Source organism: Lissotriton helveticus, chromosome 8 (assembly GCF_964261635.1).
Source record: "Lissotriton helveticus chromosome 8, aLisHel1.1, whole genome shotgun sequence".
In the NCBI taxonomy this organism is placed as follows: Eukaryota; Metazoa; Chordata; class Amphibia; order Caudata; family Salamandridae; genus Lissotriton; species Lissotriton helveticus.
The window spans coordinates 1059757501-1059771072 of record NC_136069.1 but is presented as its reverse complement, the minus strand read 5'-3'; the positions used below and the strand labels follow the sequence as shown (position 1 = coordinate 1059771072).

General features: G+C 44.7%; 1 protein-coding gene across 1 annotated transcript in view; it reads right to left on the bottom strand.

Moving 5' to 3' along the window:
- Nucleotides 1-8347, bottom strand: part of LANCL3 (LanC like family member 3) — a 215961-nt gene extending 207614 nt beyond the window's left edge. Inside the window, exon 1 of the mRNA XM_078656120.1 lies at nucleotides 7811-8347. Within this exon, the coding sequence (XP_078512246.1) occupies nucleotides 7811-8347 (537 nt within the window). The remainder of the gene's footprint in view (nucleotides 1-7810) is intronic.
- Between the last annotated feature and the right edge of the window lie 5225 nt (nucleotides 8348-13572).

Genomic DNA, 13572 nt, shown 5'->3' with positions numbered 1-13572 from the left:
GGTCACCTTTTTCTTTTGTCTTATATGTTTTGGCGTTGTTTTTGTAAAACCTTATTGGTGTAGGAGCTGCTGGGCCCTCACCTTTATAACAAACAATGGCAAAAGCAAACATTGTTTTCGGTCTCAAAAAAGCACACACTGCCACTGGCACCGAACAAAACAACTTTGTTTGCCGAAATGCTCCTTGTGAAAGAGCAGAATGCTGTCACTCACAGTGAAGCCAGCCGATACAGAGAGACAGAATTTTAATAAACGCAAAAGGTCATGGTCAATGCCAGACCAAATTAGGGGCCCAATCATTAAAGAAAATCCCAAATGGGCCCCCCATGGTATATGTACTTGCATTAAGTGCAGCTATACTATTTTCGTGAATTCTAAGAATTTACAGAATTAGGACAAGAAATAGTACGCCTAGAAAATATTTGTGAACTGCATTTTAGCATGAGCAAATATGCATGTGTAGATTTGCTCATGCAAAAATCTGAGTGTTTGCAAGTTCACTTTCCCTCCAACCACTTTTTTCCCATCTCTGGAAGAAGATTTATGTCTGCCATTGTTAGGAGTAAATTTGCAACATTTCTCAGTATGGGAAAAGATTAGAGAAGAGTTGTTGAAAACCCTTAAAACATGCAAGTTAGTAGATTTGCACAGACACAAAGGGGCATTCTAACCCTGGAACTATTGCTTACCGCTACCTTCAGCCCCAGTATGTAGATCTGCGAAAGTGTGGCAACATTGGAAGTATTCAAACACTACTATGGTATGATCGCGGGCATAATCAAAGAGGCTATATCAGAGATGTTATTTAATGAGATTGCTGCCATAATTGTTCGCTGTACTACATGACACCAAAGGCGCAAGTGGATTTTGTTATAGGACAAGTAGATTTATGACGCAACCTGCCCCATGGACAAGTAAATAATTTACTAAATTCCACACCCCTGGAGAGGGAGTGATGAATAGAGAGGCAACAACAATATTGTGTGATGGAGACACACAGAGAGTGAGTGATAGAGAGGAAGAGATAGAGAAAGACTTGATGAAGATAATCTGATGGAGACACACAGGGAGGAGAGTGAGTAATAGAGTGATGGGGAGAGAGAGACCACGAGGATATTGTATCATGGAGACACACACAGAGGAGAGTGAGTGATAGAGAATGAGTGATGAGAGAGACAAAGTAGATATTATATGATGGAGACACAGGGAGGTGAGTGAAGAGAGTGAGTGATAGAGAGGAAGAGTTGGAGATATACACACAGATGAGATTGTCTGATGGAGACAAGCAGGGAAGAGAGTGAGTGATAGAGCAACAGAGTGAAGGAGGGAGAGAGACAGGTTATTGTGTGATTCAGACACACAAGGAGGAGAGTGAGTGATAGAGAATGAGTGATGAGGGAGACAAAGAGGATATTATATGATTGAGATGCAGGGGGAGAGGGAGTGATGAATAGAGACAACAACAATATTATATGAGTGAGACGCACACAGAGGAGAGTGAGTGATAGAGAATGAGTGATGGGGAGAGACAGGATATTGTGTGATGGAGACACAAACAGAAGAGAGTGAGTGATAGAGAGGAAGTGATGGAGAGAGACTTGAAGGGCATAATCTGTCACCTGAACCCACAGACCACAACCCTTGGAGAAGCACCGACAGCCTCGGAAGCAGACCCGCGGACAGTGGAGTAGGCAGACCTTTTGCCTAAAATCCCCCACCCCCCCAAGACATGTACCCTGTGGAAGTCCTACATGAAGAAGTCAACCGGAGGGGCCCCTTCACGTACCCTGCAGGGGGGCCCCCCTCAAGTTTTGTTACGCCACTGTATATACCCTCAAACACCCTAGTGGTGTCATGCTTCATCATCGGGTCACCCTGAAGCCTAGAAGTCAGGGTGGACTCTACCATTTTTCAGGGAGCTCTAATAGAAGTATTTGGCAAGGGGGAATAAAGATTAAAACCCCTCAGGCAGATCCCAGTTTACCTTTATTCTTGGATCTGCCTGGGATGTTAAAATAGGGAAAATATAGGGTTGTTTGGGATATTATGGTCCTAAGACCCTAGTGTCAACATGTTTCAGTCCACTAAAGCCCCAAAAGGGTGCTGGACTTTCTTCAGGGCGATGACGCAGTACCCCCTGAAATAAACCATAATTATGATATTTCCATACGCTATTTATAATAAGGGCAGATAGCTGCTCCTTTTTCTTCCAGCAAAGCTTTTTATTTTCGATCACTCCATCCCAATGTGGGAGAGTTTGTGCTCCATGTGGGACCTCACGTTACAAGGGGTAGCCCTGTAGTCACACTGCCTCCAAGGATCCTGCCCCATAGTAAATCCTATTTGGTGTGGGTCCCGCCGGCTCTTCGAAGGGATGGAGTGATCGAAAATAAAAAGCTTTGCTGGAAGAAAAAGGAGCAGCTAACTGCCCTTATTATAAATAGCATAGGGAAATTCCCTCACTACGGTTTATTCCACAGGGTACTGCGTCATCGCCCTGAAGAAAGTCCAGCACCCTTTTAGGGCTTTAGCGGACTGAAACATTTTGGCAAGAGGGTCTTACGACCATAATATCCCAAACAATCCTGTATTTTTTTCTATTTTAATATCCTGGGCAGATCCAAGAATAAAGGGAAAGTGGGGTCTGTCTATAGGTTTTGTTATTCCCCCTGGCCAAATACTTCTCTAAGAGCCCCTGAAATATGGTTGAGGCCACCCTGACTTCTAGGCGTCAGGATGACCCGATGATGAACTATGACACCACTAGGGTGTTTGAGGGTATATAAAACAAAAGGACTTGCCTCTTTTCCCACTTCCTAATGGCATACTACTCGTAGCTTCATATAGGGATTTCCATTCACTGTTTGATCAGGATCCATCTAGAGTAATAATCGTGGAATACGATTTAGGTATTGGGGGAGTACGTTGTGTGATTAAATAAAGCTCGTACACCCAAAACGAACTCAATTTCACATTTAGTCACATAGAAAATGTGCGTGTGGCTTCGACTTGTCTTCTAGAGTGTTTTGAAGCCAGGTCTTTAAACACAGAATTAAAAGCACGCACTGATCCATGTGAGGGGCCCTTCATAATATAAGGTGGCAGGTCAGGACAAAAACGGTCATATTAAATTATAGCTGCGCAGTCGCTGATAGCTTTTTCCATGCATTATTTCGAAACGCAATAACTAATACAGGTCACCTCTACTGAAGAAGAGATGGTTCCTTGTCCTCGCGGTGCATACAATAAGTGATGCTAAATCGGGACTCATTGTGGTCGTCAGTTTCACAGTTTACTTGGCTCCTGCACACAAGCCTCTTGTGCTAAATTCAACAAGCACAGCAGTAGAACCTGCACATGACAAGCGTTAATGTGTAAACTTCAGACTCTTTTGTGTGAAAAAGAAGCTTCTTTCTAATATAAAGAAGCTTTATCTGAAAAGGATAGGGCATTCAGAGACTACTACTCTGCTCTCGAAAGCTCTGAAATACAGAAGCTGCTTACGAGGATCTATCAAAAAGGTTAGTAGGTTAGAGCGGAGGATAACGTTCTGAGGGTGGTTACAAACAAAAATGGTTTCTTCAGTCTAGGGACCAAAGAATCCACAACAAGTGATGGCTGGTAGGGAACGGTGGTGGGAGGGAGGGGAGGTTTAGAAAAAGAAGACTTACCTGCTCGTTGCGGGTCACCAGCCCTAGTTTCTTCTTCATCCTCGCTGTTCTCCTGGTCCCGGCATACCCAGGCTCCCCTAGGCCAATCATGACGCTGCTGTCACAATGACAGCACCGTTGTGATTGGCCTGAGTGCCGTGGCTCGGAGCTCAGATGGGGACTGACAGCCTGTGCATGTTCTCCATCCAGGCTGTGCATTACAGCCCGGTGGACAGCTGCGGTCCATGCAGGTAACAGCGGTGGGGAGGGTCAGGAGGATATCGTCCCTCGAAATCCCTCCCACCGGGCTCCACCGCCCCACCGCTGTTACCTGCACGGACCGCGGCTGCGGGTGGAGAACATGCTAAGTGCACATGACGGTTTGGTCAACCCAAGATGGCCAGCCAAAACGCCATGCACACTTAAGGTGCAGCAACCACTCCTCCCTCCGGCGTCACCGGAGCTCAGCCCCACCCCGCCCTAACATGGGGGTGAGATACTAAAACTAAAATGATAATAACTTAGATTATTATCATTTTACTTTTCCTTTAACACTGCTCCGAGAGCAGTAGGGCGACACCTTGCTGCCGCTGTCCATAACCTCGAAACTGCTCCATGGAGCCCAGAAAGTCTTCACAGCTGCCCACTTGACCTTCGGTATGGTAACTGCCAATGCATTATGGAACTTGTCTGGCAGAATACGGGTAGTACAGGAGAATCGCTGAACCCATCTGGATATGGGCTATGTCTTAAAAGAAACCCAGAGGTGGCCGTGCGCACACTGGGCGATCAGATGCCTAGACTGCTGAAGTGCCACAGTCACTACCCTCAGAAAGCCCCAACTAAGCCAGACCTAATCTTTCAGTGTTCAAACGGTCAACCTAAGACTGCCTAGAGAGCGTGGGTGGGTGGTAAATACCGAAATTCCAATCCTGGTGGCCTGCTGATTCCTCAAGTTGGAGCACTGATTGTTTCTGATGAATCACAAGGTCCCTGAACTTCTGTGCCTTAGAATGTGGCCGCCCCACCCAAGGCACTGACATGTGTCTGTTGGGGGACTCAAGGCGCAAGTCCCCTGCACAGGAAAACATACTGGTTGGTTAGAAAGGCAAAATGGGCATGACTCTTTTTACTTTTGACCTTACAAACACCAAAACCACCACTATTAATCACATCTTGAATTCATTCAAGACTGGGGTGAACATATGCTCATCGCCCTTATCGAGTCTAAACAGTGATTAGAAAGTGATCTATGGGGGATTTGTCTCCATAAATATATATTTATCTCCCAGTCATGGATCTAAAAAAAAAATGTAGTCCTAAATCAGGGGGTAAAATGATAGGGCACACATTGAGTGTGCACTGGGATTTTCCTCCAGATTTTGTGTTTCAGCCTAAAAATGTTAATTTATAGGTGTATGCAACTTTTTCCGCAGGTCTAAAGCTAACCTGCGGCTGATGGTAAAGTATAGTGCTAAAAAAAATACGAACAAGTGCTATCTGTACTCAAATTACAAACTACATAAAATAAAAAACATAAGTTCCAAATCATTTTCACCTGTTTCTATACTTTATGCTCAGGTGTAAATTAGCTCGTTTTGAGACGGAATGAAAAGCAGTTAGCAAGTAAAGCGACTGCTTGTTGTGAAAAGACTTCTATGGCTGACTGTAGAGTAATTAATATTGCAGAACTTAGGGGACATTATTTCACTTTCTATCACAATAAATGTGTTTTATTGTACAGTATCATTCATGTCTCTTGGGAGAATAGAAAGCTCAAGGAACATAAATGTTTGACAGACAGTCAGCAAAATGTCGTGCTGAGCTGGCTAGTTCATCCAAGCTATGCCAAACCAATGTGTAGCAAAACATCAACTTAGGAAAAACATGATATCCCTTTAAAGGGGCAAACAAATACAAGACTAATTGTCAACATCAGAAACACTGAATGTCTCATGTTCGTTTATTTCTAAAATGAAACCTGATAAAGTGGGTACCTCTGAAACAGTTCAAGCAAGCAGACTGCACTCAAGTGTTGCATAAGTTCACAATAGAGAGCTAGAGAGACAAAGCAGCACATAAGTAAAGAATCATAATGTTACATATGTCTGTGATTGTGCCAAATATGCCAAGGTTTTAATTAACATGGACACTGCACTGTAATATTTTCGGGTGATTGTTTCAAAGACAGTAAGGAAAGATCACAATCAAAACAGAAGTTTTTCATCACTTACCATAGGCATTGCTCTAAAAGAAGACCAAAATCAGAATGGGCCTTGAGCCTACGTTCACTTTCCTTAACATTGTATGTGCTTTCCTCTCTATAGGGGCTAAAAATGAAGTAAAAACAAACCAGAGAATGAAAAAAAAGTGGTGGATGGAATGCCTGAATTAATTTCAACCACTGGTAATTACACTGGCCAGTACATTGTTACTTTGCACCCCATGCCACTTTAGTTTGGACCCTGCCATATGCAAATCAGTCTTGACCATGTTCCAATGGGAAAAGTCCATCTCAAACTGTCAGGCCAGGTCATCCCTGACCCGGAACACAGGCAACCCAAGACCAGTTTCACTCTTATTCGGTCTCATCAGTCTGGACCATCTTGGATTCAAGTAACATGTTCCCTGGTGAGATGTATTTCTGCTTTGCTGTTTGTCTCTTCTCTCCTTCAGGGTTCTATTAACCAGCTAGGACCCGTGTTTTTAACTAATAGTATGGGAACTGCTTTAGTAAAATTTTAAAAAAGCTTTGGAACGTCATTCCCAATAAAGTCCACCCTCCTAAACCTCTGATTATTTATAAAGTGACAAGGCTAAAAATTGCCTGGGACATTTTACATACTTTTCTACCAAGAATCCGTAAAAGAAGCTGGGAAAATGTTAATTTATTTTTTATGTTCTCACTCTGTACACCAATTGAAAGCTTAAGTTCTGGGGTAAGTGGTGTTTTCTTTCCACGGTTGAAGTACTGCACCATTTCTTGCGTCACGAAAGTGAGTACAATCAAATTCTGAAAAAGCACAGTCGTCTGTTAAACCTAGGCATAATGGAGTCACCAAACAAACACTCGAAAGTCTTATCAAAATAAAATTTCAGTTATGGTAGAGTAGAACAGACAACAGAAAACAGAAAGGTTGCAAACAATGCAATCGGGGTCGATTGAGCGGGGTTTCAGGTGGAGCAAATTAGCAGACACAGGGATTGCATACTGTGGGCTCTTGGGGCCATACGTATGAAATGGTTTTGCCCATTCTGAGCCAATGTGAAAATGTGTTGGTACACATGGCCCCAGATCCTTGAACTCAGGCTCTTGGAAGGCATGGAGAAAGAAAGAAAGAAAGAAAGAAAGAAAGAAAGAAAGAAAGAAAGAAAGAAAGAAAGAAAGAAAGAAAGAAAGAAAGAAAGAAACTAGAGTCCAGGAGACAAATTGCGAGAACGGCATCGAGAAAGGAAAAGAAAGAAAGAAAGAAACTAGAGTCCAAGAGACAAATTGCGAGAATGGCATCGAAAAAGGGAAAGAACGACAGAAAGAAAGAAACTAGAGTCCAAGAGACAAATTGCGAGAATGGCATTGAGAAAGGAAAAGAAAGAAAGAAAGAAACTAGAGTCCAAGAGACAAATTGCGAGAATGGCATCGAAAAAGGGAAAGAACGACAGAAAGAAACTAGAGTCCAAGAGACAAATTGCGAGAATGGCATCAGGAAAGAAAGAAAGAAAGAAAGAAAGAAAGAAAGAAAGAAAGAAAGAAAGAAACTAGAGTCCAAGAGACAAACTGCGAGAAGGGCATCAAGAATGGGAAAGAAGGAAAGAAAGAAAGAGAAAGAAAGAAAGAAAGAAACTAGAGTCCAAGAGACAAACTGCGAGAAGGGCATCAAAAATGGGAAAGAAGGAAAGAAAGAAAGAAAGAAAGAAAGAAAGAAAGAAAGAAAGAAAGAAAGAAAGAAAGAAAGAAAGAAAGAAACTAGAGTCCAAGAGACAAACTGCGAGAAGGGCAACAAGAATGGGAAAGAAAGAAAGAAAGAAAGAAAGAAAGAAAGAAAGAAAGAAAGAAAGAAAGAAAGAAAGAAAGAAAGAAGGAAAGAAAGAAGGAAAGAAAGAAATGGCAATCTCAGACTACAGGCTGACAGCAGGCAAATCAGACCGATATTCGCCCCTACCTCAATGCCCAGCTTGTGCCTCAGCACCATGGCCGCGCACAGGTAGCCGCTGCGGCCCACGAAGAGCTCGTCGGAGCCGCAGTCCAGGAAGGTGAGCTGGGCGCACACCCGCCACAGGTCGCGGAACTTGCCGAGCGCCTCGTCGAAGTCGGGCAAGGCCAGGGCCCGGTAGACCAGCGCGGCCACGGCGTAGACCCCGGCGCCGCCCAGCAGGAAGGCGGCGCGCGCCTGGCGGTCGGGCTCGGAGTCCGCGCGCCGCAGGCAGGGCTCCAGCAGGCTGCGCGCGCGGCACAGGTAGCGCTCCCTCTGGGCGGCGAAGAGCGGGCTCTCGGAAACGTGGTAGAGCATGTAGGCCACCCCGGCCGGGCCGCTGTACAGGCCGCCCTCCGGGTCGCCGCCGGAAGCCGGCAGCTGCCGCAGGATGCTTTCGACGGTGTCCGTGACCAGAGAGGCCCCCACCTCTGCCTGCCCTCTCCCCAGCGCGCTCCCCGTATGGTAGTCTGTAAAACGGTTCCTGAAGCAGCGCTTGCTATCCATTCTGAAGGGCACTCGCTCACTCACTCCTGCTGGGAGCGAACAAAGAGCGGCGAGACCAGGTGGTGTCTCCAGCCAAAGCCACTGTAGTGCCAGATAAAAGGCAAGGGCGCGGGGGGGGGGGCACCTATCGGGGCTCCTGAGGTGGCGCCCTGGTAGTACCAAGGGGTGCTGGGAGGCGAGTGTGGACCATAGCAACCAGCCGCAAGAGGGTCTCTGCGAAGAATTCTGATGCTGCTGCAGTGCACAGAGACCAAAGATGCAGCCCACCCTTCATCCACCTTAAACAAAGCAGGGAGGGTTCTAAAAAGCTTTTGATTTGCCCATGAATGCATGTGAGGGGTTGCAAAGGGGGGTTTCTCACTTCCGGATGTCTCATTAGCACACAAGGCTGTGATTTGAAGATTGTAACCAGCTGTTCGCGTGTCTTTTACACCACAATATTACAAATCAGGGCGGTTACTGCTAGGGAAATCGCACAATGGTCAGACGCTCAGACCCCACGGCGGACCAGGATCATGATTGGTCGTGTGAAACATTATCAAACTAACGGACGCATCAAACATAGCGCCTCCTTGGCAAAGTTCCCTTCTCCAAGGACTCCTCCTAAGGCGCACTTCCTGGTGGGAGCTCTCATTTTGCCGAGCTGCCCTCTGCCAGGGGAGCAGAGGCCACCTGGTGGGCTGCCTGCCAGTGCCAGGCTTTAAATGACACCCTCATTTTCTTGCTAGTCTAGACTGACAATCCCAGGAAGGGCGAGCCAGGCACGTGCCAGATTGACCTTTGCATACACCAGTAGGGTCTGGGTGGAGTGAATCAAATGTGAGGTGCTGCTCTGACAGGGTAGTATGGCTAACGCAGAGCAGGCTGCAGGCACACTTCTGAAAAGCTGGGATAATGTCAGTCACAGGGAAACTTCCATTGCTGATGCCTTGTGGTACCTGCTGTCGGCGTGGGAAGCCTGTACTGCTAATGCCACCACTATATTTGTTCTTTGTGTGCAAAGGAAACCTGCACTACTGATATCTTTAGGGTAGCTGTTTGTGTGTTGATGGAAATGGAGTGTCGAGCTGGGTCTGCATGCGCTGCTGCTGCCTGCTGCATCTGTAGTTCTTTGTTTGCTAGGTTGGGACAATCATTTTCACGAATCTATTATGCCATTCTTTGGGCAGAAAGCATGATAAAATGTCCAGGATAAAATCAACGATTTGATTCTATTCCAAAGAAACAGAGGATACTTGTCATCTTTCAGAACTGTGAAATATAATTTTGGTTTTAACATTATAAGAGGTTTTAATATCTTTAATATGCCAGTCTCAAGAGTGCTTAAGAATCATACGATAGCTCAGGAGCGAAATAGTGCAGGGAACGGGAGCATGCCAGGAAAGAAAAAGCCAATAGGCTGGGGCAGAGACAGTCACATGTTGGTCATTACACTGATAAGCCTGTAGGGCTAGGACAAAGTCAGGTAATCAATCAGCATTTGTACAGCACAGCACTGTCACCCTTGCGGTTATCTGGGCGCTGGGGTGTGAGGTGTCTGTCACAAAGCCAGGTCTTGAGGAAAAGGCGGGAGGAGGGAAGAAATTAGTAGAAAAAGGCAAAACAGAGGGCAGAAAAACGAGCGAGTAGAAAAGGCAAAACAGAGGGCAGAAAAATGAGCAGAACAGAGAGCAGAAAATGAGCTGGGAAGGAAAAACAGAGGGCAGGAAAATGCAAAACAGAGGGCAGAAAAACAAGCCTTAAAGGCAAAACAGAGAAAGATATTAGCCGAGGGGACACAAACAGAGGGCAGAATGGAGACAGGCAGTCAAGAATGGCGGACTGCGGGCAAGCTGGACAGGCAAACTGTCCCAGGAGGAGCTGGCATGAAGACCTGCTCTCCCTGCATGTGTCAGATGCACCACTGTGCAGTCCAATATTGTTGGAGCAGAGCGGTTACATGTGAGGTACACTTCTGACAGGACAGTGTGTCTGGAGTAGTTAGTCGCATGGCAGTAGTGCAACTGTTTATCTGGTGGGGCTGGAGTAATGTCAATCACAGGCAAGACCCAACTCCAAAAGACCAGTATGGCTGCAGCAGTAAAAGGTACATGCCATGCACACTTCTAAATGTAATAAGGCCAGGGGCAGAGTCACAACAGACCACCCCATATTCACTGGTAGAACAGGAAAAGAGTCAATCACATTTCAGATTAACTGCTAACAGTCAGATTGGGCTGAGAAATGTCAGTCGCATGTTCGCTTCAACTCTGACAAGCCATTAGGACAGGAAGCAAATCAGTCACATTTTTAGTGTACATCTCACAGGGCGTAGAGTTAGCAGAGTTAATCACTGGTCAGATGCTCCCCTGGAAACCTAGCAGAAGTGTTGCAGTCAGCCATAAATTACGCATACTTAGATTGGAAGGGCTGTGTCAGAATCAGTCACATGAAGCTCTCACAAGCTATAGGGCTAGAACAATGTCAGTCACATGTCAGACACCCTACTGGCGGGCAGGAAGGGCTCAGGAAGAGTGAGTCACAAGCTGTGTTCCCCTCAGACAGTCCAGTAAAGCTGGGACAGTCAGTCATATTTCATAAGTATGTTGCATCCCAGAAAGGCCAAAAGGCTATAAAAAAAAATCACCAAATGCTCTTGTGGGCTTGGTCTTCTTGACTGCGATGTACTAACAAGCACTGACAAAGTCAACAGCTTTAGATTTGTTTAGTGCATACGCTCAGAGGAACATGTGCAGAGGCACACAGAGCAAGCCAGAGTTCCAGCCTTCTATGTGCAGAGTTCATTGTATATACAGACATAAAGGCATCCATGGATGAAGTCAATACATATGCATTCACATAACACATTTACAGACACCCATAATTACTCTTTGTATGGGTGTATATGAAGGGAATTGTGGACTGCTGTTGTCCATGTTGGGCCTGTCCTATGTAGAAGGTGTATGTATTGCTGCTGCCCATGTGCGGCCTATCCGAGGTTGGGGCTGCATGGATTGCTGCTGTCCATTTTGTACCTGTTGAAATTTGCACCCCCCTTCCACCCTCTGCCTTCCCCTTTGCATTCTAAGCTCCTTATAGCAACCTATGTCCGGCATCCGTTTTACACCTGGCACCGCCTTTCATAGTGCCTGTGGTTTTGCCTTTTATATATTTAAAAGCTGTGCACTATGCTTCACTGCCAGACAACACTGATACATATTTGACAGCAGCAGTACAAGCTCTCCTAACACTAACAACATGTGGATGACAGGTAACTGCAGCAAATGCATCCTCACACTCTCAGAACAGGAGCAGCATGCATTTCCTGTCTGGGGAAAACAGCCATAAGCAACTGCTGCACATTGTATTGTATTGTATTGTAATTGCATTTATATAGCGCTTACTACCCCTGACGAGGCGTCAAAGCGCTTTTTCGGCGGGTAGCACGCTACTCGGGGATCCATAGAGGATTAGTGTTGAATTAGTATAGTGAAACATGCGAGTACATTTTAAGTGGTGGATAGGTTAGTCAGTTATTTGGATTTGGAATGATAGCAGAAGGATAGAGTAGGACAAAGGTTTGTATTTATTTATCGCTCGCTTGTTGACGCATGCTAATCAGGGAGCCTATAAAGGATTAGTGGTGAATTAATATGGTGAAATATGAGGTAATTTCAGTAGTGGATATTAGTCTGTTACTTGGAGTGAGAAGGATAGCGGATGGATAAAAGGGGAAGAAAGATTTGCATTCATATAGCACAACATATTCCTTCCACTTTAAATTAACAAATGTACTTTCCACATAGCCAAGCACATAAACACATTACTACAAGTAACATACAATTAACTTTTAATACGTAGCACACATTTTACCTATTTTAAATACATTCATGCTCAATTCTTACTTAATTTTTATGTGTATCTGCCGGTTTTGTCATGTTGCATCATATAGCAATAAACCCCATACATAGGCGAGCTTCCTCCAGGGGCTCCTAGCCGTCCACACACCCTTCCCCTTTTGCCAACATAAGATACTAGAAGCTCTTCTTGGTGTAGTTGGTGCAGTTTATTGACACTTTGCTGTGCTGGTCATAAATCATCACAAAGCCATAGGTCACAATTCAAACTTTTTGTACATAACAAAAATTAAATCATAAATCATGCCATCATCATTCAACATAAGAAATTCTTGTCCATAGCTTTCCATCCTCATATGACTGCACTTTGGTCAGGACCCCCTTTTTTTGCTTTGAGTGATGCAGCTTCTAAGCTTCCCTTGCTACTGATCTTGTGCTCCCAGCTCACTGGCCAGGCCTGGGCTGCAAATCCTGTGTCCACTCTGCGTTGACCACATCCTGGCCCTGTATTTTATAGCGCCCACAACCTTGCTATAATTGTTGATTTGTATAATGTATGGGAGACCACTGTCTGTATTTCTCATGTCTTTCAGAACAGTCCGGGGTCAACTGTGATTCCAAAATGTATTACAAGTTTCCTGTATTCCGCAATGAGATCTAGAAAGGGCTTTGGCAGTACGAGTACAGTACAGTTTGAACCCTCGCCTGAACAGGTCATATCTTCGCACCACTTGATTACCAAGGTGAACGACAGAATATTGTTCAATATGGCACTTTCTGAAATGTTCTAGTTGGTCCTTTCGTTTCTGACAGTAGTCAGCTATATTATAAATAAATAATACAGAACGTTTAGAATCTACCCACCACCTAGTTTTCTGGCTTCAGAAATGTCGCTGCAACTTTCTTTAAGCTTGGAAGTCATACTACCAGAACGTGTTTGGGTTGTTTGTAGAAATGCAAGACATGTTGTAATCTGCCCTAAACTCTTAGCTACAACTTTGCAACAATCGCATATTCCTTGCTGGATATGCATAGAGAGTCAACTATGTATCCCTGTTGTCAACCTTTCTACACTTTTTTAAAATGTTGCATTTTAAATAAAATATGTTGATGTTTTCTACTTTGTTGTTGCTGTGTCTCCTAAACAATAGAATCTCCTAGTGACTTCATTATTTCGCTTAAATTGTCAATGCTGTTAATCATAACAGCTGTGCCGTCACTCATGTTTCTTGCAAGCATGTAAATTGCATCAAATTGTTTTGTTTGAATGACTAACATTTTTTTTCCCATTTTCACAAATTCTGATCTAGATGCTGTGGCACCTGTAATCAGAGGTCTGTTCAGAAACCATGGTGGGAGCGGTAAGAATCTTTGACTCCTAGGTCTCAG